We start from the raw sequence: 27,212 nt of genomic DNA, 5'->3' as shown, positions 1-27,212 counted from the left end.
TGGCGCCCCGCTGGGACCAGCCTGCCCCCTTCCATCAGGTCTCTCCCCGGGCACCAGCCTCCAGGCCCCTGGGTCGCAGGCGGGGACGAGATGGTGGATGCCAGGAAGGAGCGGAGGCGACTGAGTCTTTGGGGGGTCAGAAGTTTGCCCCTTTGTCGAAACAGGTTTGGCTCAGTGGATAGAGCGTGGGCCTGTCCCAGGTTCGATTCCGGTCAAGGGCATGTACAGTACCTTGGTTGCCGGCACATCCCCAGTAGGGGGTGTGCAAGAGGCAGCTGATCGGTGATTCTCTCTCATTGATGTTTCTAAACTCTCTATCCCCCTCTCTTCCTCTCTGTAAAAAATCAATAAAATATATTTTAAAAAAAAAAGAAGTTGCTCTTCCCCTGCACCCAGAGTGGGCGTGGCTAGGTGCTCAGGGGGCTGCCCTCTCCTAGAGGGAGAGCGGGCGTCGCGCCCCACAGGTCGCTGGTGGACGGGTTTGACCTCGGGATCCTCCAGGTCCCGGGCTCTGCCTCCTGCTGCCAGCTTGAGAGCGGTGGCGAGTTCCGCCCCGACCGTCTCCGCCTGGGGACCCGAAGGCTGCCTGCCGTCCGCAGTGCCTAAATCCGTGGGTGCCGGGGCAGAGCAGAGCCCGCGCGGGGCAACCGGGGACCGGGAGCCGGTTGTAGGTGGTCAGAGAATTCGCGGGGACTAGAGGCGCAGGTCGAACGGGATCCCGGAGTGTGTCCAGCCGCAGCTCCTCCCGGCGCAGCACCCCGCGGCCGCTCCCGCGCGCTTCCCCGGGGGCGCAGCGCCACCTGGCGGGCGGTGCCGGACGCGCGTTCCCCCTCCGGCTGCGGTTCCTGCACAGAGGCAACGCCGACCTAGGAAACAACCAGGGTGCGCCTCCTCTTCTCTCCCCCCCTTCCTCTCTCTCGCCATCAGCACCTGGCCTACAACCCATCCTCTTCCCACCTGAGCTGGACAACAGATCACTCCTGTGTTTCCGCTCCCGCCGCCTCCAGTGACTTATCTGCACATGAGCTCCTGAGCTTCTCCTCCAGGGACCTCACTGCTCAGGGGGCAAAGCCAGGCTCCTTAGGCGGAGCTGAAAAGGCCTGGCAGGTTCTGGTTTTGTCTCCTCCCCAGCTTTGCACCAGCCCCCTTCTCTCACCCATCCTCAAGCCAAACCCCAGTTAACGGACACCCTCCCCCAGTCCCATTCCATCTACCCCATGCTTCTCCCATAAGGGGCAGCAGGAAACAATGCCCCCAATTGGAAGTCCTTGTGCCCTGCAAGTGATGGGGGTCTCATGTTCCATAACCCTAGAAGGCCTTGGGGAAGTTGGGGGAAGTTCTCTTGGACGTAGAATTTCTGGAGCTTTATTCCCACCATTAGGGAAGGCTCTCCACCCTCCTCCACCTTGGCAGGTGACCTAAATTTGGAACACTTCTCACCCCCCGCCCTCAGGAATCAACTTCTCACCGCCTCCCTCTTCCTCCCACCTCAGGAATCAACTGTGCCACCCCAAGCCTTTGGGCAACAAGGACCCTGCTCCGTTCCTGCCCAGGTGTGTCCTAAAGGAAGGAGAGCCCCTTTCCCAGTTCTCCTTCCAAAACGGTGCTCATTTCTAACCTGCTGTGCCATGGGGCACCCACATACCTGGCCACTCAGGGACACACGCGCAGGTAGAGGCTGCTCTGTGTCTTTCCTACGAATGTCAAGCACATCCCCAGGTAAAGTCACACGCCCCGTCTCCAGGAGCCAAACGCCTCTATTTAACCTCGACGGCGTGGCGCCCTGGGAGTCAGGGTCCCCTGCTTGGGGCTGGGAGCCGGAGGTCCCAGGAGGGCGAAACTCCCCAATCCCCACTCTTATCCATCCTTAATACGCACCCTGAGACACAGTCACCCAGCCGTGTGCTCAGCCGGTGACAGCGCACGTCGCACAGGCTCACACGCTCCCCGTCTCACACAGTCCCAGTCCCACGCCGGGTTTGGCGGGCTGGGGCGGGCTCCGGGAGGCGGTTACGTAAACACCCTCGGAGCTCCCCCTCGCTCCTCCTCGCCACCCCCCTGCTTCCTCACGCAGTGCCAGCGCCCGGGGCGGCTTGGCCGAGGCCCGGGAACAGCTCGGCCTCTCGGAGGCTCCAGGCGCCGAGAAATCCGATCCTGACACAGCCCTAGGCCGAGCGAGGGAGGGGGGCCCAGAGCACCCACACACACACACACACACACACACATTCGGGGTCCAGCCCAGCCCCCCAACCCCTGGGACGACATGCTTCCATCCTGAGAGGGCTCCCAGCACCAGCCTGGGATGGGCCCACTCACAACACACCCATCCTCTGGAATCATCTGAGCCTCCACCTAAGTGTGCCCTGACCTTCCCCACCTCTGGCACCAGAAAACAGCAAAGATTCCCTCAAGGTAGAGAGGATAGGCGAGGGCTAGCGCCAGAAGCGAGTATGTAAGCAGCCAGCCTGGAATTATTGCCCCTAATTTCCCTGGAGCTGGCTCCTCTTCCCTCCTCACCTCGAAAGCCACCCTGATAAAAAGAGGTGATTTCACCCCGGTTCCAGACCGCATACCCGCCCCCCCCCCCCAGATCTGCTGCCAACGGATCCCAATATATTCTCTCAGAATTCCAAATTATCTGAGAGATCCAAGGCCTCCCCTCCTTCTCCTTAACATCCTTCCTCCCTCCTTAGTTGGAAGTTCTAACTCTAGTCTAACTCCCAGTCCCTTCTGTTTTTGCAAAGAAGGAGGCTTGAGGACAACCTGAGACACGGAGGTTAAAATCTCCGAAAGGAGGGAGGATTAAGCCCCCTGGAGACCCCAGCAAGTCAAGAGTCTAAGAGGAGAGCAGGGGAGAGAACGTCTATGCCTACCCCCCGCCCCCACCACAAGCTTCCACCTCACTCTGTGGCCCAGATTCTTCTTTATTTTTCAAATATAATAGCTTTTGAGTATCTGCCTGGGCTGCTGAGGCCCAGGCAAGAAGGGAATTTCCCCCTAAGTTCTCTGTTAATGAACAAAACATTTCATGTTGAAATTTCTCCTCTGCCCCCCAGCCCAGTGTCTCCAGGGTCCCCCAGCCTGCCCAAGCAGGGGGACCACTCGGATGGAAATAACAGAATAGGGGATAGCCCCTGGGGAAGCATAATTTACATGGGGGGGGGCATATTTTTCATAAATAATTGGGTGGCTTTCCCCCCCCCCCCCACTTTTGGCTAAAATTACCCACTCCTGTGGCAGCTTCCCAGAAAGGGCGGCAGGAAGGGCGGCCGGAGCTGTCCCAACGCCCAGGACATGGCCCCCCTCCCCTGGGCAAGGAGCCTTTGTTTTCCTGGTCTCTTCCTCTCGGATGTTTTTTTGATTATTAATCACATTTTCCATCCACACGCTTGCTCCAGACCCCCTCCCCCCGGGGTCAGGGTTGGACGGAGGAAGGTGGGGCAGGCTCCAGGAGGATGACATGGGGACAAGATGGACAGTGACCTCCGGTTTTGGCTAGCCTGAAAGGGGCTGTCGCAGATCCTGTCCTCACCGTCCTGCTACATAGTAGGACCTTAACGAACACAAGCGGCGTGAGTGAATAAGCAGGTATCTAGCTTTCGCAGCACACAGCTGGCCATGGAAGGCAATGCCCCTCGTGTTGATCTCCTGGAGCTACAGAGAGGGAAACAGCTCAGAAAGGGAGCGTCACCTGCCCAGAGTCACACAGCACGTTAGTGCCAGGGCCAGAGCAGGACCCCGGGAATGCTGGTGGCTCCCCCGTTCATGAGGAAGTCAATAAATATTTATTGAGCACCTACTAAACGCCAGGCATTGATCTAAGTGATTGGACACAGCACTGAACTAATAAAAAATCCCTGTCCTGCCAAAACCGGTTTGGCTCAGTGGATAGAGCGTCGGCCTGTGGACTGAAATGTCCTGGGTTTGATTCCGGTCAAGGGCATGTACCTTGGTTGCGGGCACATCCCCAATACGGGGTGTGCAAGAGGCAGCTGATCGGTGATTCTCTCTCATCGATGTTTCTAACTCTCTATCCCTCTCTCTTCCTCTCTGTAAAAAAAAAAAAAAATCAATAAAATATATATATTTTTTAAATCCCTGTCCTATCAAGGAGGTGGAGCAGCTACGACTCCACACTCGGCTGGAGCAAGGATAAGTTGGTACAACCACTTTGAAGCACTGTTTGGCAGGATCTGCTAAGCTGAACATGTGTATACCCTCTGACCCAGCGATTCCACTCCTAGATACATACCCAAAAGAACTTATTGTAGGATTCACAAAGAACATTCACAGCCGTTTTATTCACCATCGCCTCCAACTGGAAACAATTAAAATGGATGCATGCATTGTGATAGAACAGCAGCAATGGAAAAGAATCAACTATAGCTACACACCACAAAACTGGATAAAGCTCTCAGACGGAATGTTAAGCAAAAGTGGAGGGGGGGCGGCGGTAAGAACCAGACATAAAAGAATATATATCGAGTGATTTCATTTATATAAAGCTCAAAAGCAGGCAAAACTCATTTATGGAGATAGAAGCTGGAATTGCAGCTATTCGTGTGTGTGTGGGGGGGGGGTGCAACAGTGTACAACATGTCAAAATTTGAGCTGTGCACTTAAATGTTGTGCATTTTACTGTTTACTTTTTGCCTAAAAAATATTTTAACATCCCCTGCTCTCCTGGGACTCCCATTCTAGTCAGGGAAGATGGATGAGTTATATACCAAGCAAAATAGGTGAGGGTGTAACTTATCAGTGAGAGAATGCAGTGGCCCACCCCATCGCCCTCTCAGGCAGCAGGTGTCATCTAAGAGGAGCCTGGGTAAAGCCCCTTTGTCCTCTCCCAGGGCGCCATACGCTTTCCTTATAGTAGTATGGCATTTACGACCTATTGTAGTTACTTGTGTGATGCCCGTGAGCTCCCTCCTCTGAAACCTCCGAGCTAGGTCTGCCAGAGAACAGGGACTCCTGACACTGAAAATAGATTTAAACAGATAATGAATGATGCAAGCAAGCAAGCAAGCAGGACAACATGGACCTGGGGGTTAAGTCCCAGGGCACGGGGAGGAAGCCCAGCTGGGTGCTTCGCAGCCTCGAGGGGTGGGAACAGGGCTTGGTATCCAGCCGGGGATTAAACAGAGACCCAGAAGGCAGGCTGAGTGGCGCCCAGACCACATCCTGAAGCACCTTTGTTGCCAAGGCTACGCGGGCCTGGAAAGGCATAAAGCAGGTGAGGAGTGGTGCCTGCTTTTTGCTTGAGAGAGGTCATTGAGAAAGGGTGGTGAGAAAGGCTACGGCTGGAAGTGGGCTGCCAGGGAGGAGGTATTTGCGGTGACCCATGGGCGAGGGGCCTCCGGCCTGACCTGGGGCAGGGCCGTAGGGCTCACGACAGAGGTCAGGAGGCACTCAGATTCATCTTCTCCCTGTGCTCCCGTGAACCCTGGGGGAACCCCGCGTCACTCTTTACATGGAGAACCGGCCCCGAGACACTTAGTTCAGGGTCTGCTCTCCCAAGAACCCTCCTCCTGGGTGACCCTGAGGTCCGGGTTAAGTCTGGAAAGAGAAGCAGATCGTCAGAGGAGGGGTAGAGATCCAGAGGAGGAGAGGCACTAGGGAGGATGGGGAAACTCGGGGCCTACGAGCACATGTGTTCGAAGGTGGGAACAGAGACCCGGACTTGCAAAATCACAGACGCGGTTTTTCAGTTTGTGTTGCAAAAATTTGCATGAAACTAATTCCCTGCTCAGAAGCACAAAGGCCCTCCCTTCCCCCTCTCTCCCTCCTCCTCTCCCTCTCTTCCCACCCCAGTGGGCCCTGATCTCCTCCACTACCCATTTTTCGTGGAGGAGGCACATGTCTTCAAAAAACTGACTCCCTCCAGGGCCAGCCCAGAGTCTGATCTTGATCCCTGCTGCGGTAAAGCTGCCTCCCTGCTAACGGGCTGGGGTTTCCAGACAGGACTGATGAACTGGTGGTGGCCATGTGGCCCCGAGATTGGTTCCCTCCCTTCGTCTTTCACGGCTCCATTCCCAGCCAGCCTGTATTCTCCTGGGGTGGGGAGGTGGGGAGAGAAAAAAGGTTCTCAACCTACCCCCCCCTCCCTTGAAATTCAACTTCTGTGTTTTATTAGACAGAGAAAAATTAAAGAATTGAAGACAATGCCACAGATACCCAGGCCCAGGGCAACAAATAGAGATGTGTGGTAGGGGATTGAGGGGAGGGGGGGAGTGGCAGGGAGTCCAAAAGAGAAAAGAGAATTAAATTCAGTTTAACAGACATTTATTAGCACCTACTGTGTGCCAGGCACAGAGGGAGCATTGCACACAAAAGCACAGATGACTCTCGGGTTTTTGCATGAGAGACTAGGAGATGGCAGTGCCATTCACCGAGCTGGAGAGAGAGTTGGGGCTTGACATGTCCAGTTGAAGGGTCTGTGGGATGATGGCCTGAGAGGGCTCACTGGATGGCTGAAGGTATGTTGTCCCTGCTCAACAGCTCCTGATGCCCTCGGTACCCTCTGTACGGGTGCTGGTTGCATGGGCATTCATCGAAGTCTTACACTGGGCACCATGCGGATGCTGGGAGCAGGGAGAGGGTGTGATGAAAGGGAGGGGAGGAAAGGGTTACAGCTGAAATCCTGGGAACTGTGATTAAAAGACAGGGGGGTTCATCCTAGCCAGTTTGGCTCAGTGGATAGAGCGTCTGCCCATGGACTGAAGGGTTCAGTTCCTGTCAAGGGCACATACCTCAGTTGCAGGCTTGATCCCTGGCCCTGGTTGGGGTATGTGTCGGAGGAAACCAATTGATGTGTCTCTCTCACATCGATGTTTCTCTCTGTCTTTCACTCTCCTTTCCAATCACTCTAAAAATCAATGAAAAGATATCCTTGGTTGAGGATTTTTTAAAAAAAGAAGACAGAGAGGTCCAAGAAGAGCCAGGAGTCAGGGTGGTTGTCACAGGACCAAAAAGAAGCCAGGTGAGGCCAAAACGGGCCCTGGGCTTTAGCCGGGAGGAGTGAGACGGGGCCAGTGGGACCGAGCTGCTGTGAGGGAGCTGGCTGACGTATACCCTCCACCAGGGGCCTAGAGCACAGTGCAGGCCCCTCCTTCCCCCGCCTTCCTGCTGTCCCCGGCGCCCTTCTTGGTCTGGGGTCCTCTCTCAGACCAAGAGGTAAGAAAGGGGTGAAAAAGAAGCTGCCCTGCCCCCAGTCCTCCACCCCTGAGCCTTGGTTTCCGGCCTTCCCAGGAGGGGCCCGAGCCTTCCTCTGGCTTGGGAGCCTACAGTGGTCAGGGAGTCCTGGGGGCCCTGGCGGTAATTGGAACCAGGACTAAGACATTAGAAACCATAACGTGGACTCCCCAGCTCCCCCAGGACAGCTCCTGGTTTTCCTCTCTCCCCCATCCTCCCGGCTGCTGACAGCTCGGCTCTCCGGGCCCCCACCAGCTGGGCCAAGGACCCTTCTCCCCAAACCAATGAGAAGGAGCCTCCACACCAGAAGGCACCCAAAGCCAGCCTTCCGGACCGCGTCTCTGTGCTCAGACAACCTCAGGGTGTGATAGACGAATCCCTCCCTACCCCCCATATAGCGAGTTGTCCCCAAATTCTAATCTCAATGTTTTATTGCAGAACGTATCCCAGGGGGTGGAAGTTAGACAACGGAAAAATCAAGAAAGAGAAGAGAAAGGTAGGAGATGTGGGGCAGGAGCAGCGAGCAGGTGCTCAGTCCGTGTGTGGGGAAGGAAGAGTGAGTCGCAGAGCCTGGGCACCACCAGGGCAAGGTGCTGGTGGGCCGGATCTGAAGCACAAGCAGGACAGGCTGCATGCTGGGGGGGGGGGGGGGGGAGGGGGGGGGCAGGAAGGAGGAAAGGATTCTGAGGCCTGGAGCTCCCTCTCTCTCTCTCTCTCTCCCTCCCTCCCTCCCTCCCTCCCTCCCTCCCTCCCTCCCTCCCTCCCTCTCTCTCTCTCTCTCTCTCTCTCTCTCTCTCTTTCTCTCTCTCTCGGCTCTGATGTCTTTCTCTGTCTCTCTCTCCCTCTGTGTCTCTAACAGAAAGAACAGGAAGCCTCATGTCTGCGGGCCCTCCCCCTGCCAGATGATTCCTGGATTGCAGAGTCCCCAGGAGTGCTGGTATGAGAATCGGTCCCCACGTCTATCTCTGTATCTGTCTGTGGCCTTGGCTCCTCAGTAGAGCAAAGGGTTCAAATACCTAACTCCACCACTTACTGCTTTGTGGCCTCAGGCAAGTGATGTAATGTCTCTGTGCCCCAATTGCCTCAGGAGTGAAATGGCATCATAGCAGTGCATATTTCCCAAGACCCTTGTGAAGATTCAATTAAATGAGGTAATCCAGCCAAGTGTTTAGCACCAGCCTGGTGGGTACTAGTCTCCTTCATCTGCAGGCTTTGGCTTTCTCCCCACTGATGTCTCTGTGTCTCTCCTTCTCGCTGCCTGTCTTTCTCCCCATTCTCTCTATCTACATTATCCTCTGCCTCGAAGTCTTTGTCTCTCCACCTTTCTCCTGATCCTTTTTCTCTCCCTGCGTCTGGCTCTGTCTGAAGCCCACCCCCCACCCCCAGGAAGCCCTGTGTGACCCTGCTCCAACCCCCATTTGGCACAACTGGCCCAGGTGGGGGGGGGGGGAATGGGATGTCTGGGAGGTTTTTAATTCAAACATGGAATTCCTGGAAGCAAGATCACGCCTGGGCCTGAACATGGGTGAATCACAGTCGATGGGAAGAGTGATTGTGTCTGTTCGTTCTGAAGGGGAGGAAAGCTGGGGGCTCCGCCTGGCAGCCTCTTGGAGGAAGGGGGACTTGCCCTGACTGCACTGACCGCCCCCACACTTGGGCCCAAGCCAGACCCCCCATGTCTAATGCCTGCCTGGAGGTAAGGCAACCTGCCCAGAGTCCAGAACCAAAAGGAGAAGCCCTCCACCTCTCCATAAGGTTTACCTGCCCTCAAAAATAGTCTGGCCCATCCTCACCCCAAGTCCTGCCCTGAGCTTCCCAGACCCCATCCCAAACCCTGTAGATGCAGCTTCTCTTGTCTCTATCTCTTTCTCCGTTAACTTTGGTCCATGACTTTGGCAGCTGCATATGCTTTATATCTTCAAACTGAGGCTGCCAGGGACAGGAAACTATGGGGCTGAAGAATCTTGTGTTCTTCGCCTGGACCAAAGAGCCTCTTCTTGTGGAGGAGGGGGGACATGGAAAGTCCAGATGTAATTTCTGTATCACCGTGGACCTGTGAAGGCAGAGGATGGTGTAGGACAGGTGCTCTGTGCTCTAGCCGGTTTGGCTTAGTGGAGAGAGCATCGGCCTGTGAACCAAAGGGCACATGTGTTGGCTGCAGACTCCTCCCCAGCCTGGGCCATGGTTCATGGTCCGTGGTCCATGGTCAGGGGTGTGCAGGAGGCAACCAATCAATGTATTTCTCTCACATCAATGTTTCTTTCTTTCCCTCTCTCTTTTGCTGTCCGTAAAAATCAAAGGAAAAATGTCCTTGCAATGGAAAAAGACAAAATAGGTGCTCTAGCCCTATAAAGCAAATGAAGGCAGGGCACACAAAAGGGCTCAAATAGGGAATTGGATGGCCGAGACTATAGCAGGCAGAAGCAGGGACAGACTGTGGGAAGACTCCTGCTTGACTCTGTGGCTCAGCGAAGAGTCTTCTCTGGGGACCAGGATTGGTCTCAACTAGCCCCAGACACCCCCATACCTGGGCCCCGGCCAGACCCCTCACGTCAGCCCTTGGGCAAAGGGCCAGGTGTGTGAACCACTAAGACCTGTCTCTCAGTTCCCATTCCCTACACATCATTGCCTCGAGGTGCTCACCAACTTCAAGGAGGGGGAGAGAGAGCTGAGCCTACGGACCCAGAGAGAGAGAAACACGAGGCAGGGCCACTCAGCAGGCACAGGCTGGGACAGCAGCCCTGGTGTCCTGGCGGCCAGCCTGGGCCCGGCACAGAGCTCCTGCGACAGCAGTGACGGCAAGACCGGAAACAGGGTTTTATGTGGGGACAGCACCTAGGAATCCTTGAGCACGTGGGCAGCCGTGCCAGGAGAAGAGCATCCCATCAGGCAAAGACAGATATGCAGCTTCCTGGTCTTCCCATCAGTTAGAGACAAGCATTGGGATACGAGGTTCAAAGAGACAGGTCAGAACGGAAACCACTTTGGCTCAGTGGATAGAGCGTTGGCCTGCGGACTGAAAGGTCCCAGGTTCGATTCCAGTCGAGGGCATGTACCTTGGTTGCGGGCACATCCCCAGTAGGGGGTGTGCAGGAGGTAGCTGATCGATGTTTCTCTCTCATCAATGTTTCTAACTCTCTATCCCTCTTCCTTCCTCTCTGTAAAAAATCAATATAATATATATTTTTTAAAACAAAAACAAAACAAAACAAAAAGAGACAGCTCAGAGCAAAAGAGAGGCAAGAGAACCTGGGGGAGAGACCAAGAAATAGACACAATCAGAGACAGTCAGGCACCAAAATAGAGATATAGAGAAAGAAAGATGTGAGTCAGAGACACAGAGATGCAGAGATTCAGGAGGGAGACCCATGGGATTAGACACAGAGACAGAGACAGGGAGACACATGAAGTCAGAGAGAAACAGTGTATCAGAGTCACAGAACAACAGTGACATGGAGTCAACGATATACAGACACAGACAGAGATTGAGGAACAAACAAACACCCCCCAAACACACACACGCGCGCACACACACACACACACACACACACACACAGGCGAGATAAATAGAGAGGGAGAAGACAGAGAAAGACAGAGACAAAGATTAAGACAGAAGGATCAAGAGAGGCAGAGAAATGGAGAGAGAGCAAGGCAAAAGGGAGACAAAGACAGAGTCAGGCAAAGAAAGAGATCAAAACAGCAGGAACGGGAGGAGCGAAGGACAGGGGAGAGTCTCCTTTCTCCTTTTCTCCAGTCTCTCCAGCCGGGTTTCCCCAGGGTGTGGGCCCCCCTTGCTTTTCTTTGGTTTCCATAGCAACAGGGAGGGCAGCACCAAATTTGCATATACATTTACATCCTTTCTTTCTGCATAATTCAACAGGTTCTGTGCATATTCATGAGACTGAGTGAAGGTGACTCTCCCAGTCCCTGCTCAAAACCTGGCTCTGGTGCTCCCTGCATGCAGTATGTGGCCATGGCTCCAGACCGCCCCACCCCCCACAGGCTCTGACCTGTCCCTGCCAGACCCTGCCAACTACATTCCCCCTTGCTCCCCAAGCAATGCCTTGCACTCCCCTACCTCCACACCCTTCCTCAGGTGATGCCCTTCTGCCTGCCTGGGGTGCCCTTCCCTCAGCATGAGTATTGCCAATGGTACACGTGCATGCATGCACTCACTCACATGTGCTCACATGTGTGTACACATGAACTCTGGTGCAGGGAGTGACCAATGCTCATCCTGGCTCCCTGGTGGAGGAGGCTCCTAAGTCACACGTCTATCTGGGTGCTTCTGACAAAGAAGGGAGTGCATGAAAGGACCACTGGGGTGTAGGCTGAGCTCAGGGCTGACAGATCCACAGAGAGGAACCTAGGACACTGTGGCCTCCCTCTGGAAACTGGCAGCCCGGGTTCTAGCCAGAATAATCAGAGCTAGAGTAGAGCCAAAAGGAAGGACTGCAGTAGCTCAAAGGGTGGGGGAGAAGGTGCTGGGCCAAGAATCCTTTCAAAGTGCCAGGTCTTGAAAATTCTTGTGGGCGGGGCAGGGCTTCTCTGGGGCCTGATACAGCCATATTTTGGTTTCACCATCTCCCCCTGGATCCCTATGACAGCCTCCTCACTGTTCTTCCTGCCTTGTGCCCTCAATCCACCTTCCACACTATAGCAGCCAGAGCTACCTAATACTAATCTTATATTTGATATCACTTCCTTCTTAAAGCCTTCAGTGACTTTCCATTACCCTAAAGAAAAAGTCCAAGCTCCTTGGCCAGGCACTTAGGCCCTTCCAGTCTGGTCCCCACTCACGTCTGAGCCTCATTCCTCAAGCTCCTGCCTTGAACCTCAAACTCCAGTGATCACTTCTTTGTTCCTTTCACCTCTATGTCCTAGTTCATGCCCACACTTTACCCAGAATGCCCTTTCCACTTCTCTCTTCCTCGCAATTCTATACAAGCATCACTTCCTCTTCTTCTTTGCCTGTCCTAAAGACTAGATAAAGGGCTCTGAACTCTTGAAGTCTAGTGAACTACCCTAATCTCTAAACTCAAAACACCAATAGTGAAATTATCTGTACTATAATAGTATATGTGATTATAATCTTCATGGGACTGGAGGTTCCAAACCCAGTGATATTTGTTACATTATGGGTGATCATTAACTATTTGTTGAATAACTGAGAGGTTACTGCGCCCACTGAGGGCCAAATTTCAAGCCTAGACTATCCTCTGTCTTGATGTTTATGGGGACCTCTGCAGACAGCAAAGGGAAGAATGGGTATCCCTTTGAGAATGCTACCACCTGGTGGCCAGACTCAGAAGCGCAGCTAGACATGACCCCAGTACAAACACCGGAGTGTGAGCTGGAGATATCCTATACTAATATTAATAGAACTAGGCCTGATCCATGAGCTCCAGGCTGGTGATCTAGGCAAACAGAGGGGAGTGGGGAGGTAGGCACTGAGGAATGCTCAAAGCCTAGCACTGGTATCCTTTGAACATTCTTTTTTTAAAATATTTTTTTATTGATTTTGTACAGAGAGGAAGGGAGAGAGATAGAGTTAGAAACATCGATGAGAGAGAGTCATCGATCAGCTGCCTCTTGCACACCCCCTACTGGGGATATGCTCGCAACCAAGGTACATGCCCTTGACCGGAATCGAACCCGGGACCCTTCAGTCCCCAAGCCGACGCTCTATCCATTGAGCCAAACCGGTCTTGGCATCTTTTGAACATTCTTGATGAGTTCCAGACAGACAGAATGGGAAGAGCAAAGAGGCAGAAAAATCTCATGTCATGTGGGAAGAGTGAGGCATTAATGTGACCAAAGCCCAGGGTCCAAGGGGATCAAACCATGGCAGTGACCAATCAAGGGGATCCTTTAAGGCTATCCAGTGAATTAATTTGGATCTTGCCCTCTAAAATGGGCATGGGCTGAGATCTGGGTGTGGTGACATACTTGGAGGCTCAATATTTTCATTCATTCACTCATTAAATATTTATCAAGCACCTACTATGTTCAAGATCCTTAGGTTAGCCGAAACCGGTTTGGCTCAGTGGTAGAGCGTCAGCCTGTGAACTTAAAAGGTCCCAGGTTCGATTCTGGTCAAGAGCATGTACCTTGGTTGCGGGCGCATCCCCGGTGGGGGGGGTGCAAGAGGCAGCTGGTCGATGTTTCTCTCTCATCAACGTTTCTAGCTGTCTCTCTCCCTTCCTCTCTGGAAATATCAATAAAATATATATTTTTTTAAATTAAAAAAAACAAGATCCTTAGGTTAGCCCTAGCCTGTTTGGCTCAGTGGATAGAGCATCAGCCTGTGGACTGAAGGGTCCCGGGTTTGATTCCAGTCAAAGGCACATATCTCCATTGCAGGCTTGATCCCCTGCCCTGGTCAGGGCGTGTAGGAGAGGTAACCAATGGATGTGTCTCTCTCACACACGTTTCTCTCTGTGTCTCTCTTACCAGCCTCCGTGCCTTCTACTCTCTCAGAAAATCTACGGAAAAAAATGTCCTCCAGTGAGGATTAACAAAAAAATTAACAAAGCAAAAATTCCTGCCCATTTGGAGTTAACATTCTCATCAGGAGGAGAGAGATAAACAAAAACACTAAAGAAGTAAATTACATAGACAAAAAAGTGGGGGGTTGGGCCAGGATAAGGAAAATCAGAAGCTTTGTCCATTAGCCTGCAAACATGTTCAAATCTCTGCCAACCCATTAAAAATAAAATTCTCCCTGTAGTCTACATTCCTCTCCAGCTATTTATCACCTCTCTCCACCAATTCACAATCCAACTTTTTAAAATATATATATGTATATATTTTATTGATTTTTTACAGAGAGGAAGAGAGAGGGATAGAGTTAGAAACATCAATGAGAGAGAATCATCGATCAGCTGCCTCTTGCACACCCCCTACTGGGGATGTGCCCACAACCAAGGTACATGCCCTTGACTGGAATCAAACCTGGGACCTTTTAAGTCCGCAGGCTGACGCTCTATCCACTGAGCCAAACTGGTTTCGGCAACACAATCCAACTTCTTGAAAGAGCTGTTTAGAAGTGGCATAACCTTTTCCTTTTTAAAAATATATTTTTGCCAAGACCGGTTTGGCTCAATGGATGGAGCGTCGGCTTGGGGACTGAAGGATCCCGGGTTCGATTCCGGTCAGGGGCATGTGCCTTGGTTGCAGGCATATCCCCAGTAGGGGGTGTGCAGGAGGCAGCTGATCGATGACTCTCTCTCATCGACGTTTCTGGCTCTCTATCTCTCTTCCTTCCTCTCTGTACAAAATCAATAAAATATATTTTAAAAAATAAATAAATAAAAATAAAAATATATTTTTATTGAGTTCAGAGAGGAAGGGAGAGGAAGGGGGGGGGGGGAATCAATGATGAGAGAGAGTCATTGATTGGCTGCCTCCTGCACACTCCACGCTGGGGATTGAGCCAGGCATGTGTCTGTGACCTCCTGATTCTTAGGTTGACGCTCAACCACTGAACCATGCCAGCTGGCATGCATAACCTTTTCTTAAAAAATAAAAATGTTGGAGGGAAATGCCATACTGCAGTGGCTTAACAATAGAGTAGAAAGTGAAAAACAAAACACAAAAGCCCAAATACCTGAATCAGCACTTATACACAACGAAAACTCTTTCCAACCTCCAAAGGCCTCCCTTCTCTCTGCTCCCTCCCCACATTTCCTTCTCTAGGCCCCAGTTGGACCCTATAAAGGCCAAGGAGAGAAAAAGCCCCAGAATCACTAGCCATCCATCCCTTCCTCAGCCTGTGGCCTATTTCCTGATTCTCTAAGTTGCAGACACTGTTCTTCCCAAGAGATCTTGACCCCAGCTCAGTTTCTCTCCGCACTACCCCTACCATCACCCTGGAGATCCCAGGTGGTCCTCTGGTGATGAGCCACCTAATTGGGAGCCCCTCCTAGAACACCCGGAGCTTGTAATGCCACCTTACTGAATCGTTCCTTCACCACAGTCACCATGCTTATTCCACATGATCATTCCACTCTGGCCACAGTAGGGTGGATCAGGATGGGATGCTGAGCCAAAGACCAACAGTCTGCAAGTAGCCTGGTTCCAAAGTTCTGGGGACCAATGCCACTCAAAGAGCTGTTGATGGTCGAAGACACACCAGTGGAAATGCTCAGAGAAAAGACAATATGCAGAAAAAGACAATAAGCAAAAAACCTGGATTAGCCACAAAGAGAATAGGGAGAAGTCTGGCAGTTGTTGGTAGCAAGACACCTGAGTCATCACCACAGTCCTAGGAGTATACTGGGTGCTTCATGACCCCCTACATTTGAGAGGCCTGGCCAGGCAGCTGCTGAGTTTCCCCCATCTCTCCTAATAACCCCTGAATTTCCATCACCTGCCTCTCCCTCAGCGTCTTCATCACTCTGGGAACATACCTCAGAAAGCAAAGGGTGAAGCAGTGTTCAGTTTTGACCACAACCTGCTGGTCCTGTGGTCTCCTCATCCCTGCTCTAAGCCCTACTGAGGCCTCAAGTCCCCCCAGCTCTGTCTTCACCAACATCTCAACCCCTCCTGCCCGCACCTCAGCCAAACATCACTTCAATACTCAAATTGCTGAGCCCATTCTGCTACAACATGAGCCCAGAAGAACCCAAACTTTGTGCTTCCCTGGTGACTGAACACCCAGGTTACATTGGAAACCCCAAAATCCAGTGGGATCACTTCCTAAGTCATGTCCAACCACTAAGCTTTACACTTGAAACTAATATTTTGAACATCAAATGTAATTTTTTTCTCAAATGTAATTTTTAAAAAATTCAGTGGGAGACCCAATTGGCTCACCTCTTCACTAAGTCAGCCACGGCCCACAATCCTGCTCTGGTCCCTGCAGCCCCTGGTTCCCATTGCAATCTTTACCTCTTCCCTCATGCCCCTGACCTGACCATGGTGAATCTAAGAGTCTAAAGCCAATGTGAGGCAGAAAAGGAGCAGCCAGGGGTAAAAAAGCAAAGATGAAACCTGAAGGGCAGATTTGAGATGAAGGTGTGTTTTTAAGATAAGAAAAAGCACATTTGCCGAAGCCAGTTTGGCTCAGTGGATAGAGAGTCAGCCTGCATACTGAAAGGTCCCAGGTTCGATTCCGGTCAAGGGCATGTACCTTGGTTTCGGGCATATCCCCAATAAGGGGTATGCAAGAGGCAGCTGATTGATGATTCTCTCTTATCAATGTTTCTAGCTCTCTATCCCTCTCTCTTCTTCTCTGTAAAAAATCAATAAAATATATTTAAAAATTAAAAAAAGCACATTTGTGAGGTGAGTCATTAATAATTTGGCAATTAATATTTACATAGCACTACAAGCCCAGGTAGTGTCTAAGAGTTATGTGTGTATTTCTACATTCAATCCTCATAAAAACCGTAACACTATAAAACAGGTAAGCACTATATCCTGTTTTTTGGATGAGAACACTAAGGCACAAAGCAGTAACTTACTAATAATCTAGAGGCAGAATCAGGATTCAAATCTAGACAGTCTAGTGCCTGAGACCATAACCATAACCACTATTATGATATATATGCCACAGACAGAGAAAAATGTCCGCCCCGGCAGAGTCCTTAAACCAACCCAAAGCACCCAGTAGACCCACCCAAGATCTAGATCTAGTCAGGTTACTGTTTGAGGCTTGTTAACGACTCTAGATCCTCCCAGCAATAGCCTGAGCCTACACTTCCTGTCTCTGTCCGGCCTGTGAGCTCCTGGGGGACAAGAGCAGAGACCCCCACCCTCTTAACCCCATTTCCACATAGCAGACCAAGCAGAGGCGGCTCACCAGACAGACAAACGGCAAAACCTTTATTTCCTAACCCACTCCCTGGACCTCTGTCTGAAGGCAGATCAGAGGCACTGTATGGAAGGCAGAGTAAGCCAGCTGAGACCCCACACCTGTCACTCTTTGTAGCAGCCCCTTTTATATGCCAGAGGGAAGGGGAATCAGAACAGGGAGGCCCACTCTGTGGATTCAAGTCTTGTTGGGGATGCTGAGCAGTTAGAGGCTTGTCAGACGGTCGGGCTTGGAGAATAGCTTGCTCAGCCGGTCTTCAGGACCGCGTGTCTCGAGCCCTTCTGCGGGGTCGGGGGCCACAGCTGGAGCTAGGTGTGGGGCCCAGGCCAGGGGGCGCCCCTGGGGGCTGGTAGCCACATTCATTGGGGTCCAGGGGGTCCCGGCTCAGCAGTACCCACACTGCAGGCACATGTCGGCGCACTGTGAGGGGATCTAGGCCTGTGTCCGGGGAGGTTGGTACCCAGCTGTCCTCAGTCTGCAGGAAGCGCAGCTTGGTAAGCTGGTGCAGGCCTGGGACCCGCCGCTTGACGATCTCAGCACAGCTGACAGCCTTCCCCGCAGCCCGGCCGGAACCTGAGAACACCACGTGTCTCGTGCCGCCGCCCTCCAAACGACCCAGCACCAGCCCCAGCAGGTTGCGGATTTTGCTGCCATCTCGGACCCGCATCTCCAGGGTATCAGGAGGAAGCTGGGGCATCGGGGACGGCGCCGGGAGTTCCACAGAGCCAGCTTTCCGGTAGTGCTCCATCCTGCTGGCTGTTGCCTCGACTCTCACTGCCCACTGCAAGGAAGAACCAGATGAATGCTCAGCAGTGTGCCCTGGCTCTCCCAGACACAGCCCCGCTCCTCATCCCCGATCTCCAGGAACAAGACAACCAACAGGGGCCACTCCTGCCTCACCTTGGGAAGGGCTGTACCTCACACACCCCATTCCCCAGGCAGGGCCTTAACCCTCCCTCTGCCCGAGGCTGGACCAAATTCCCACAGCACTGGGCTCTTTAAGAAAGGTCCAGCCAAAACCGGCTTGACTCAGTGGATAGAGGGTCCGCCTGCAGACTGAAAGGTCCCAGGTTGGATTCCGGTCAAGGCCATGTACCTTGGTTGCAGGCACATCCCCAGTAGGGGATGTGCAAGAGGCAGCTGATGGATGTTTCTCTCCCATCGATGTTTCTAACTCTCTATCCCTCTCTCTTCCTCTCTGTAAAAAATCAATAAAATATATTTTAAAAGAAAGAAAAGGTCCAAATCCCCTCAAGCTTTGAGGCAGAGACAAGAGCCCTGGTCAAATGCCCCTCAAGGGTGGGTGGGAAGAGATCAACCAAAGACCTAGTGTGAATATAAGGCCTGGGGCCAGGGCGGGCTAGGAGTCAATGGGGAGAAAAAGGGGGCGTGTGTAACACTTTCAACAATAAATTATTTTTTTTAAAACCCTCAAAGACAGAACTAACCCCTCCGTCGCACCGAAATCCCCAGAACAGGGTCGAGCACCCCTCACCCCGAGATTCCCAGTCACCCCCCTACCCCATGGAATGGGGGGAGAGCGGCGGGCGCGGACTTGCTTGGGGAACTCCAGGCGTCGGGCCCGCCGGCTCGGCTGCCTCTATCGCCACAGGTCGCCCCAGTTCCTGCAGGCCGCACGGCCCAACGCCGGCCTCCCCTGCCCGCCCCCACCTCCAGGTGACCCCCAACCCGCTAGGTTCCGGCTCTCACCGCCGCAACTGCGCCGCCTCAAGCCCGACCCAGAGCCAAGATGGCGCGCTGGCCGGGAACGCGCCGAGGCCACGGGACCGCGCATGCCTGTAGGCGGGGCCTATGCTGAGGGGCGTGGTCTCGTGGGTGGGCGGTGCCTGCAGGGCGAGATCTGAGGAGGGCGGGGCCCAGTATGATGGGTGGGGCGGAGCCTGGGATGAGAGGCGTGGTCTTGGCGGGGCGGGGCCTGAGGAGCGGGACCCGCGGAGCCCCTGCGGTAAACTGGGTGACCAGGAAGTCTAGGAGTAAGTTTGGCCGGAATGGCCGGGACGGCTGGGACGTCCAGGGATCCAAAGCACGCTCAGTCTATGGTGTCCCGCCTGGGGAAGGGGCACTCCTACTGGGGCGGGAGGAGGCGCCTCGCATCTGAAGGATGGGAAGGTCTTGGCCCTTGCACGTTAGCAAAGGCTTCACTCTGGACAGGGACACGAGGCTCCGTCTGGAGTGGCTGCTGCACGGGCGGAGCCTTGGTCGCCGAGTTCTGCGCTTTGACCTCATTCCGTAGGCACTAGCGGGCCAGGGAGTTTTCTTCAGGGGTCAGTCAACATAGCTCGTGTGCACAGCTCACTCTGGCTGCATTGAAGGAAGGAGGGGGAAGAATCTGGCCGCAATCGCTAGTGATTCACAGGCCCCTGGGTCCTGGGGATGTGGCCACTGAGACACTCAGGTGCCGGGCTTATAACAGGTACCCGAATGTTTGTTAAATTAGTGAACGAGGCGGAAAAATGGCAGTGGGAATGGAGAAATGCAGATTAAGTTGGGATATTAGGAGGTATGCACGGTGAGAAGCTGGTGGCTTTTTGGACAAAGGAGGTAAGGGCCTAGGAGGACTTCCAGCTCCAGACTTGTTTCGGACAAGCTGAATTTGAGATGCCTGAGACAGCGGAGGTGGGAGCCTGGAGCTACAGCACCCCCTGAGGCCACAAGGGGGCAGCAAACACTTGGTGGAATGAGGTGACAATTTTAATCTCTGCTCTTTCTCATGCGTCCTTCTCATTCCTTAATGGGTCCAAACCTCTTACTAAGACTACCAATTAAGAAACTTAGGGGCTTTTTCTGCCTTTGCACCTGCTGCTCTTTGGGCTCTCAAAGACCCTGCATATCGCCTAGGGCTGCCTCCTCCATCCTTTTCTTGTGTCCACCTGATGGGACTGCCCTTTTCCACGACTATCTCACAGCTAGCCTGTGCAGAGCAGGGATCAGGTGGACCCTAACTGTATCCTCCCCACCTGGCACGGAATCATACATAAAGAGGGATAATTGGGAAATGTGGGATAAATAGATACATAAGTGAATGTTCCACTCACACCAACCAAATGAGAGCATTCGTCCTGAGAGCCCTACACTCCCCGAAAGCTAGACCTGGATGAGCACAGCTCCTGGTTCAGCCACTATGAAGGTTGACAACACTGCCCTCCATCACCCCCATCCTCATCCCATCCCCATCCTAGACCAAGAATCCGGCACACTCCTCCGGTGATCTATACAGTTTATTGTCCCTGGAATAGGATACTGATGAGGGGAGGGTAGGCAAAGCAGCCTGACCTGTGACCCCAGGGCCCCATCTGAGTGCGGACAGGTAGGCTGTGAATCCAATAAATACGGAGCTGCCTCTGCCCTAAGAGAGGCGAGGTTGGCACAGGGCCCCAGAGCCTGGCTGCCCTGGCCCACTGTGGGATGGGTAGCAGCCATCACTCCTCTGCTGGCTTCACTTGCTTGGCGGCCTCTAGGTGGCAAAGAAGCTCATCCCACTGCACGAACTGCTTGGAGAGAAGCATTGTCTAGTTGCAAGTTAAGGTGAAAACAGGAGTCTGAGTGAGGTGGTGCAGATATTTTGCATCTGCCAAAAGGGTGGGGGAGCAGGGGAATAGAGCTGGTTGGGATGGGCTGAGAGACAGAGCTAGAGATGGGAGAAAAGTACAACTCCTCAGGGGCCTGGCTGAGCAGAAAGGATACCGTTTTGTTGTATTCCTCCAGGAGAGCCTTGGACTCCTCAGTGAGCTCCACACACTGGTCCTGTGGGGTTAAGGTGTGGGAAAGAAAGAAGATGGACAAAGCCCTCGTTTCCCACAACCTTCCTGCCTCATCAGGGCCCCTCATCCCCCAGAGAGGCGACGCTTAACCCCAGAGCCAAAAGAAGCAAATTTCTAAAGGGGTAAACTGAGGCCACAAAATGGGTACACAAACAGCAGTTTTAAAGCTGATGGAAGGAGGAATGGACCGCACATTTAAGGAAACATTTTCACCTCACCCCCTCCCCTATTTCTGAACCCTTTTTGAATTTACAATAAAGCCTGGTAATAGTAAAACACACACACACACACACACACACACACACAGCTTTTCCACCCATGGTCAAGGATACACCGTCCCCAGGGATTCTTGAATACCTCCCAACTCAACCTTTTGGTGTTTCAGAGTAACCCTATTTTGGGAGGCAGGAGACCTGGATGTGGCTCTAGCAGAGTCCCTTCCCTTCTCTAAGGCTGATGGAAAATAAAGGATAGATCCCCAAGTTTCCGCTGGAGCTGATATCAGGGGAGCCCAAGGCTGTTTCCCGTGAGGCTGTTTCCCCAGGCGGCCGGGGTGGGGACTCGGAGCCTCACCACCTGCCGGTTCTCTCCCCCCCATACCTGCTGCTGGATGTGGATCTGGGCCAAGCGCTGCAGGCAGGCGGCGTGCTCAGGAACGGCTGTAAAACACAATGCACACTGCCCGATGATGCTTGTGCCTCCCCCCCCCCCCCCCCCACGAGACTGCTCAATAGTCTATTAGGTCTTTGGCAGGATTAGAGTATTGAGTGGAGAAACTAAACAAACGCCAGGTTTCATCGACCGCTGCAGCTGGAGGAGGTGGTAGGACTCCCTGCTCACGCCAGTCATATTCTAGGACCCAAAAAGGAGGGGAAGATACCGGCCCCCAGAAGTCAAAACCTTGGGGTCCCCAGAGGTTCCCCATACCTCCACTCCAGCATCAGAAGCAGTGGCAGGTAAAAAGAGCTTTACCTAGCGTGGGACCTGTCCCTTTGCTCTCGGCCAGTGGGACCAGGTCTGCCTGACGTAGGGGACAGGGTGCCTGCGGGTGGGCTGAGGATAAGCGCCAGGTCCCTGCGCTGGCCACCTGAGATCCAATACCCAAAGCCTTAAGGCTGTCAGAGGCGCAGCAGGTAGCTCACCAGGGGCCGGGAGGGGGAGCTGGGACCTCCAGAGACAGACAGGACGGATATCTGGATTCAATTAAAGCCACTGTCTGCTTGTCCGAACCCAGGCATAGAGACTGCTCTCAGCAGTGTGGCAGGAGGAATTAACACACGTTCACATACCTGGCAGAGAGACTCTGACAGTAAAATCTGGGCTCTGCAGCGCCCTAAAAGACAGGTGCTGAGAGGTGGGATAAAAGGCAGAAGGAATCCTCAGAGTTGGGGCTGCTGGGCTTACATTGCTATCCTTAGGCCAAAATTGGCGGGGTTCTGCCTTGGCAATTTCTAATCCCAACGCAGAAGGCAAGTAGCCGCCAGGTTAAAGATAAAGACAAGGGCCCTGGTGGTGTGGCTCAGTTGGTTGGAGCGGCATCCCATGGAGGTCATGGGTTCACTTTCTGGTCAGGGCATATACCCAGGCTGTGGGTTCAATCCCTGGTCGGTGTGTGTATGGGAGGCAACCAATCAATGTTTCTCTCTCTTTCCCTCTCCCTTACTGAAATCAATTAAAAAAAATAATAAATCCTTAGATAAGGGTTAAAAATGAAAAGGAAAAAAAAAAAATAATAAAGACAAGGAGCAGACCTAGCCTGAGCCCAGGGAGCCTGAGGCACAGGGAGTTCCTGCCCATCCACCCACCTCCCCAGGCGGAATAGCGGAGGGGTACCTTTGATCTGAGCGCTGTCCAGCATGGGCACCAAAGCCTCCACCTGCTCCAGAAGTGCAACCTGGGAGAGGACAAACTGCTCCTCTGAGGAGTAAACAGACAAGATAGTGGCAGTGAGGCAAGCCTAGGCACTGCTACTCCAATGCAAGAGGCTGAGATCCTGGCAGGGGAGATGGCTGGGTCCTGGAGCTTGGAGCCACTGCCCCTCCTCAAGGGGCACATTCCCCCATTCTGCCCCCAACCAACCTGAATGCCTCTGGTCTGACCCATCTTGAGGCCAAGGAGCCTCTAAGTTTCTCCAAATCCAACCTTTCTCTGATTTTTAACTTGAAGGCCTTTTCCTCTAGCCTCAACAAACTCAGTGAGCCCCTCGGAGGCCACAGCAGACAAAGTACTTCGGACTTAGGACCCCACACCCAGGGCTCCTGGGAAGGGAGGGTCTGAAAGAGGAGACGTGGCCGCTGCCAGGCCGGTTCTGCTCAGAGGCTCTGGAGAACTGGGGCAGTGACAGAAGAGTCCAATAAGGACAGCATGGCCCTGTGCAGGGGATTTCGATGGTTGCAAAGAGTAGGAAGGGCACCGAAGGAGGGAGGACTGTTATGTCAAACATCTGGAGGCAGGAGTGCTTGTCAATTAGCAGAGGAAAAAGAATTTAACTTGCTGAACTGGTCAAAGGAGAGCACAGGAAACAGCTGGATGGGAGGGGAGATCCAACAAACTGCAGAAGGCTTTGAGTGGCAGGCTAAGGACTTAGGACTTTATCCTGGCCAGGAGAGAGAGAAAGAGACACTGAAGTTCCTCAGCAGACAAAGTGGCATGTTGGAAATGTGTTTTGGAAAGATGACACTGGACCTCAGGCAAGAAGGGAATTGCTAGGGTCAAGAAGAGGACTTGGGAAACTGTAACCGTTCAAGTGTGAGTGGATGAACACTGAGGCAGCAGCCAAAGGGAGGGAGGGAGAGGCTGGATTCAAGAGTTAGTCCAAGAGCCAAAACCAGTTTGGCTCAGTGGATAGAGCGTTGTACCTGGGTTGTAGGCACATCCCCAGTTGGGGGTGTGCAGGAGGCAGCTGATTGATGTTTCTCTCCCATCGATGTTTCTAACTCTCTATCCCTCTCCCCCCCTCTCTGTAAAAAATCAATTATATATATATATATATATATATATATATATATATATATATATACATATATGTATGTGTATATATATATAATTGATTTTATATATATATATAGTTAGAAGTTAGTGCAAGAGATTTCCTGAATTTGATGCAATAGATGATTATTAAACATCTTTTCAAAGAATGAACAAGCACAGGTGCTTGAAAAACCCTGCCTCATGGAGTGGTTGACTATCTGATGAGCAGACATTGCCTAGAACTCTGAAATCCCAGAGCTTTCTCATATGAAAAAAAAAAAGATGTAGCTGAAACCGGTTTGGCTCAGTGGTAGAGCGTCGGTCTGCAGACTGAAAGGTCCCAGGTTCGATTCCGGTCAAGGACATGTACATTGGTTGCGGGCACATCCCCGGTAGGGGGTGTGCAAGAGGCAGCTGGTCGATGTTTCTCTCTTATCGACATTTCTAGCTCTCTATCCCTCTCTCCTCCTCTCTGTAAAAAATCAATAAAATAAAAAAATAAAAAAAAGATGTAGAAACTCATGCCAATATTTTCCTCTCCCAAATGCAATGCTCCCTGCTCCTCCCTTTCCTAGAAGGTCCCCTGCGAGCAGACGTGAGAAAGATTCCAAAGGAAAATCCTAGAAGTTAACCACTGATAGAACATTGGAGTCACTCCCACTGGGGCTAGCACCATGGCCTCCAGGTGGTTCGGAAGCATACCACACCCAGAGCTACTCAGGAACCACAGGACCACCCCAGCTGAAGCCCAGCCGATGGCCAGAATTCCAGACAGCAGTTCCCTGGGCTTTACCCATTAGCACTGGCAGGGAGGCCATCTCTGTGCCCAAACTCCCCCACAATCCGCATCCCCAGAGGCACTTGCACACCTGCTAAGATGAACTGCAGCTTAGAGGCATCAGGTATGGCAATGCGGTCAATGTACTCAGGATCCAGGTATTTGATCAGGTCTTCAACTAGAAAAGTACAAGATGGAAAATGGATTAGGGTTGGGGAGTGAGGGTCTGTTTTATGAAGGATATTGGGGGAATGGTCCACCTTGGGGAGAGGCTTCAGTGAGGAGCTGACGCCTACAGTGTCTGTTGGCAGGGCCTCTACCAGGGCTCCTATCCATACTTCCCTGTCTCTCCCCTCTGATCACCTGCTGGCTGACCTCAAACTTTAGAGCTCGGAGTATCCTGGGGCCCTCGGTATTCTCACTGACCTATGTTCACCAGGGGTGGAAGGCCCCTTGCCCCTCAGTGCCACCAAGACAACCAGAGCTTTATCTGATTTCTAATTACTGAGCAGGCTGCTAGCTCTGACACAACCAAAAAGGCCTGGCTGAGCCAAAGGTAGAACTCTGGTGGCTAATTCATTTCCTGCCGAGAGATCTTGCCTGTGGAAATGCCATACCTGTTCTCCATACTTCACCAAAGGGATCTCTCAGACAGAGCTCTTATCCCATCACTTGGGGCACTGCCATGGGCTTGAAGTTTTACCACAAAATAGAAAGCGTACCCCCATTCACCATTTCAACAGGGAAACGTCTTCACATTCTGTCCCCAAAGGACAACTCCAGTGACCTAAGGGGCTGAAGAACCAAGCCAGTCCTCAGGGAGTACAGGCATGGGAAAGAAGGCGGCAGGCAGGCGCCTGACTGAAACTTACTCTTTTTGTACAGAATCTTCACTCTCTCTCTCTTACTGGCAATGTTCCCCAAAGCTACCTGCACCTTGACCAGGCCATCAGCCACCTGTAAGGGGAGTGAAAGTTATTTCCAAGATGCACCACCTGGTTCAAGGCTTGGAAGATACGAAGAACCCTCATTCCCTCAGACCCCCAAACCTCTTTGCCACAGAAATCTAGGTTGGTCACTTTCTCCTGTATTAAAGGAGATGTAACTCTACTTTCCAGGAATCCTCAATGTGAACAGGGAGATAATCATGTACTCCTTGGGGGAGTTTCTAGTTTGATTGGGGAGATAATGAACTATTTTACAGTTTATGGGACACTGGCATATACTATATACTGAATGGCCAGATTATTATGATTTTTGAACACATAATAATCTGGCCACTCAGTATATATATATATTAGTGGCCCGCTGCATGAATTTGTGCATGGGTGGGATCCAGCCAGCCTGGCCAGAGGGAGGAGACATGGGTGGTTGGCCAGCCTGCCTGCTGGTGGAACTCCTGATCGAGGAGACAATTTGCATATTAGCCTTTTATTATATAGGATTATTATATAGGATATACACCGAGTGGCCAGATTATTATGTATTCCGAGATCATATATTCTCTGGTTCCCACCTCTCTGACTGAACCTACCTAGACGTTAAGGGAAGAGGATGAGGAATCCCAATATTAAAGGGCTGAATAGATGGAGAGGCAATGGAAGTGAATGATCTCACCCAAAATTCAAGGGTCAAATATATGGGGAGGCAAATAAAACTGAGCAGCACAGTCATTCTTGTAGAAGAAAAACCATGAGGGTAAGCATCATAGATGTCTAAGGGAGAGAATGTTTTGAGAAGTCCGTCCTCAAATAGGGCACATTCTGCTAGCACCCACTAGTTCCACAAGGGTGTACAGATATCACTGCCTCTGGTGCACTTAAATCCAGGATATCCGACACTCCACCTTCAGTAAAAGGTCTTCCCATAGTGAAAAAGGGGATAAGAGGGCCACTGGGCTTCACAGTTGTCAAAATTCAGTTACTGGTGTGAAGAAGTGCCAGTCCATATCGAAAAACCCAGTGTCCAATCCTTTCCCCTCCTAATCCCAGTGACCTCATCTCTTACCCCCCACCCCACCCCGCCCCGGCAACCCCCCCTCCAGCGCCCCGGAGCCTTCCTTAAGCACCTCTGCTCTGCCTCCTCTAATCCCATGGACCTCCTTCTGCACAATTCACTTAGCAATTAATTACACAGGGCTTCGCGACAAAGGGCTTCGTGGGCTGCAGCTCTTTCTGAAACTCTCGCTAGCCAGCTTCCGGAGGGTGTCAGGTCTCCACAGCTGGCAGGTGCAGAGTCTTAGGGTTCATCCTGAGCCCGTTTTAGACGGGCCTAATACCTAATACCCCGCAGTTCCCTGCAAGGGCATGGACCCAGGGGGTCCAAAGTGCTCCGGGAGGTCTCGGACCTTTGTTATTTCAAAGGCCGGACGGTAGGCGACGGGACTGGCACGGCATCCATCCCGAGGCACAGGCCAGCAGCCCGCCCTCGCTCTGCCTCAGAAAGGGACTCCTGGGCTCAACCCGCTCACCTTCCGCGAGCCGCGTGCCCCACCCGGTCCGTACACCCAGCGCTCCAATTCCTCTACGCGGGCCTGCAGCCGCTGCACATCGGTCACAGCCGCCATCGCTTCCGCCCCGCCTCAACCAGGGAACAGCTGGAGGGCGGGATGTCCGTCCAAGTAGGAGAAGGCTAGCCAATCCGAGTGCACGGGCTCCCCTCCGTTTAGGAAGTG

The 27,212-nt window shown here is 52.6% G+C and overlaps 1 protein-coding gene across 4 annotated transcripts; it reads right to left on the bottom strand.

Moving 5' to 3' along the window:
- Window positions 1-16,998: 16,998 nt before the first annotated feature.
- Window positions 16,999-27,165, bottom strand: LOC118716387 (ribonuclease P protein subunit p25-like protein). Of its 4 annotated transcripts, XM_036433506.2 has the most exons (7): window positions 27,009-27,165; window positions 25,411-25,495; window positions 24,630-24,716; window positions 22,624-22,707; window positions 21,391-21,449; window positions 20,714-20,773; window positions 20,235-20,538 (listed from the first exon to the last, which is right to left on the bottom strand). In XM_036433506.2, exons 1-7 carry the CDS (start codon window positions 27,102-27,104, stop codon window positions 20,449-20,451), a joined length of 561 nt encoding a protein of 186 aa, XP_036289399.1. In that variant the 5' UTR covers window positions 27,105-27,165; the 3' UTR covers window positions 20,235-20,448. The 4 variants fall into 4 exon arrangements, with proteins under 4 accessions (XP_045435999.1, XP_036289400.1, XP_036289401.1 ...); XM_045580043.1 differs by lacking the exons at window positions 20,235-20,538; window positions 20,714-20,773 and adding an exon at window positions 16,999-17,789 and having other exon boundaries at window positions 21,364-21,449; XM_036433507.2 differs by lacking the exons at window positions 20,235-20,538; window positions 20,714-20,773; window positions 21,391-21,449; ... (2 more) ...; window positions 25,411-25,495; window positions 27,009-27,165 and adding exons at window positions 16,999-17,789; window positions 18,719-18,834.
- Window positions 27,166-27,212: the final 47 nt, after the last annotated feature.

The sequence above is a fragment of the Pipistrellus kuhlii genome, unplaced genomic scaffold (genome assembly GCF_014108245.1).
Source record: "Pipistrellus kuhlii isolate mPipKuh1 unplaced genomic scaffold, mPipKuh1.p scaffold_m20_p_12, whole genome shotgun sequence".
Classification (NCBI taxonomy): Eukaryota; Metazoa; Chordata; class Mammalia; order Chiroptera; family Vespertilionidae; genus Pipistrellus; species Pipistrellus kuhlii.
This window is presented reverse-complemented; position numbering and strand designations above follow the sequence as displayed.

Bases quoted from the DNA above. Each gene is read 5' to 3' on its own strand.
- LOC118716387 (XM_045580043.1), bottom strand. From the start codon at position 27,104: ATGGCGGCTGTGACCGATGTGCAGCGGCTGCAGGCCCGCGTAGAGGAA. The intron at 25,496-27,008 runs GTGAGCGGGTTG...CTCCCCTTACAG, and splicing joins GGGCACGCGGCTCGCGGAAG to GTGGCTGATGGCCTGGTCAA. The intron at 24,717-25,410 runs GTAAGTTTCAGT...GTACTTTTCTAG, and splicing joins GAAGATTCTGTACAAAAAGA to TTGAAGACCTGATCAAATAC.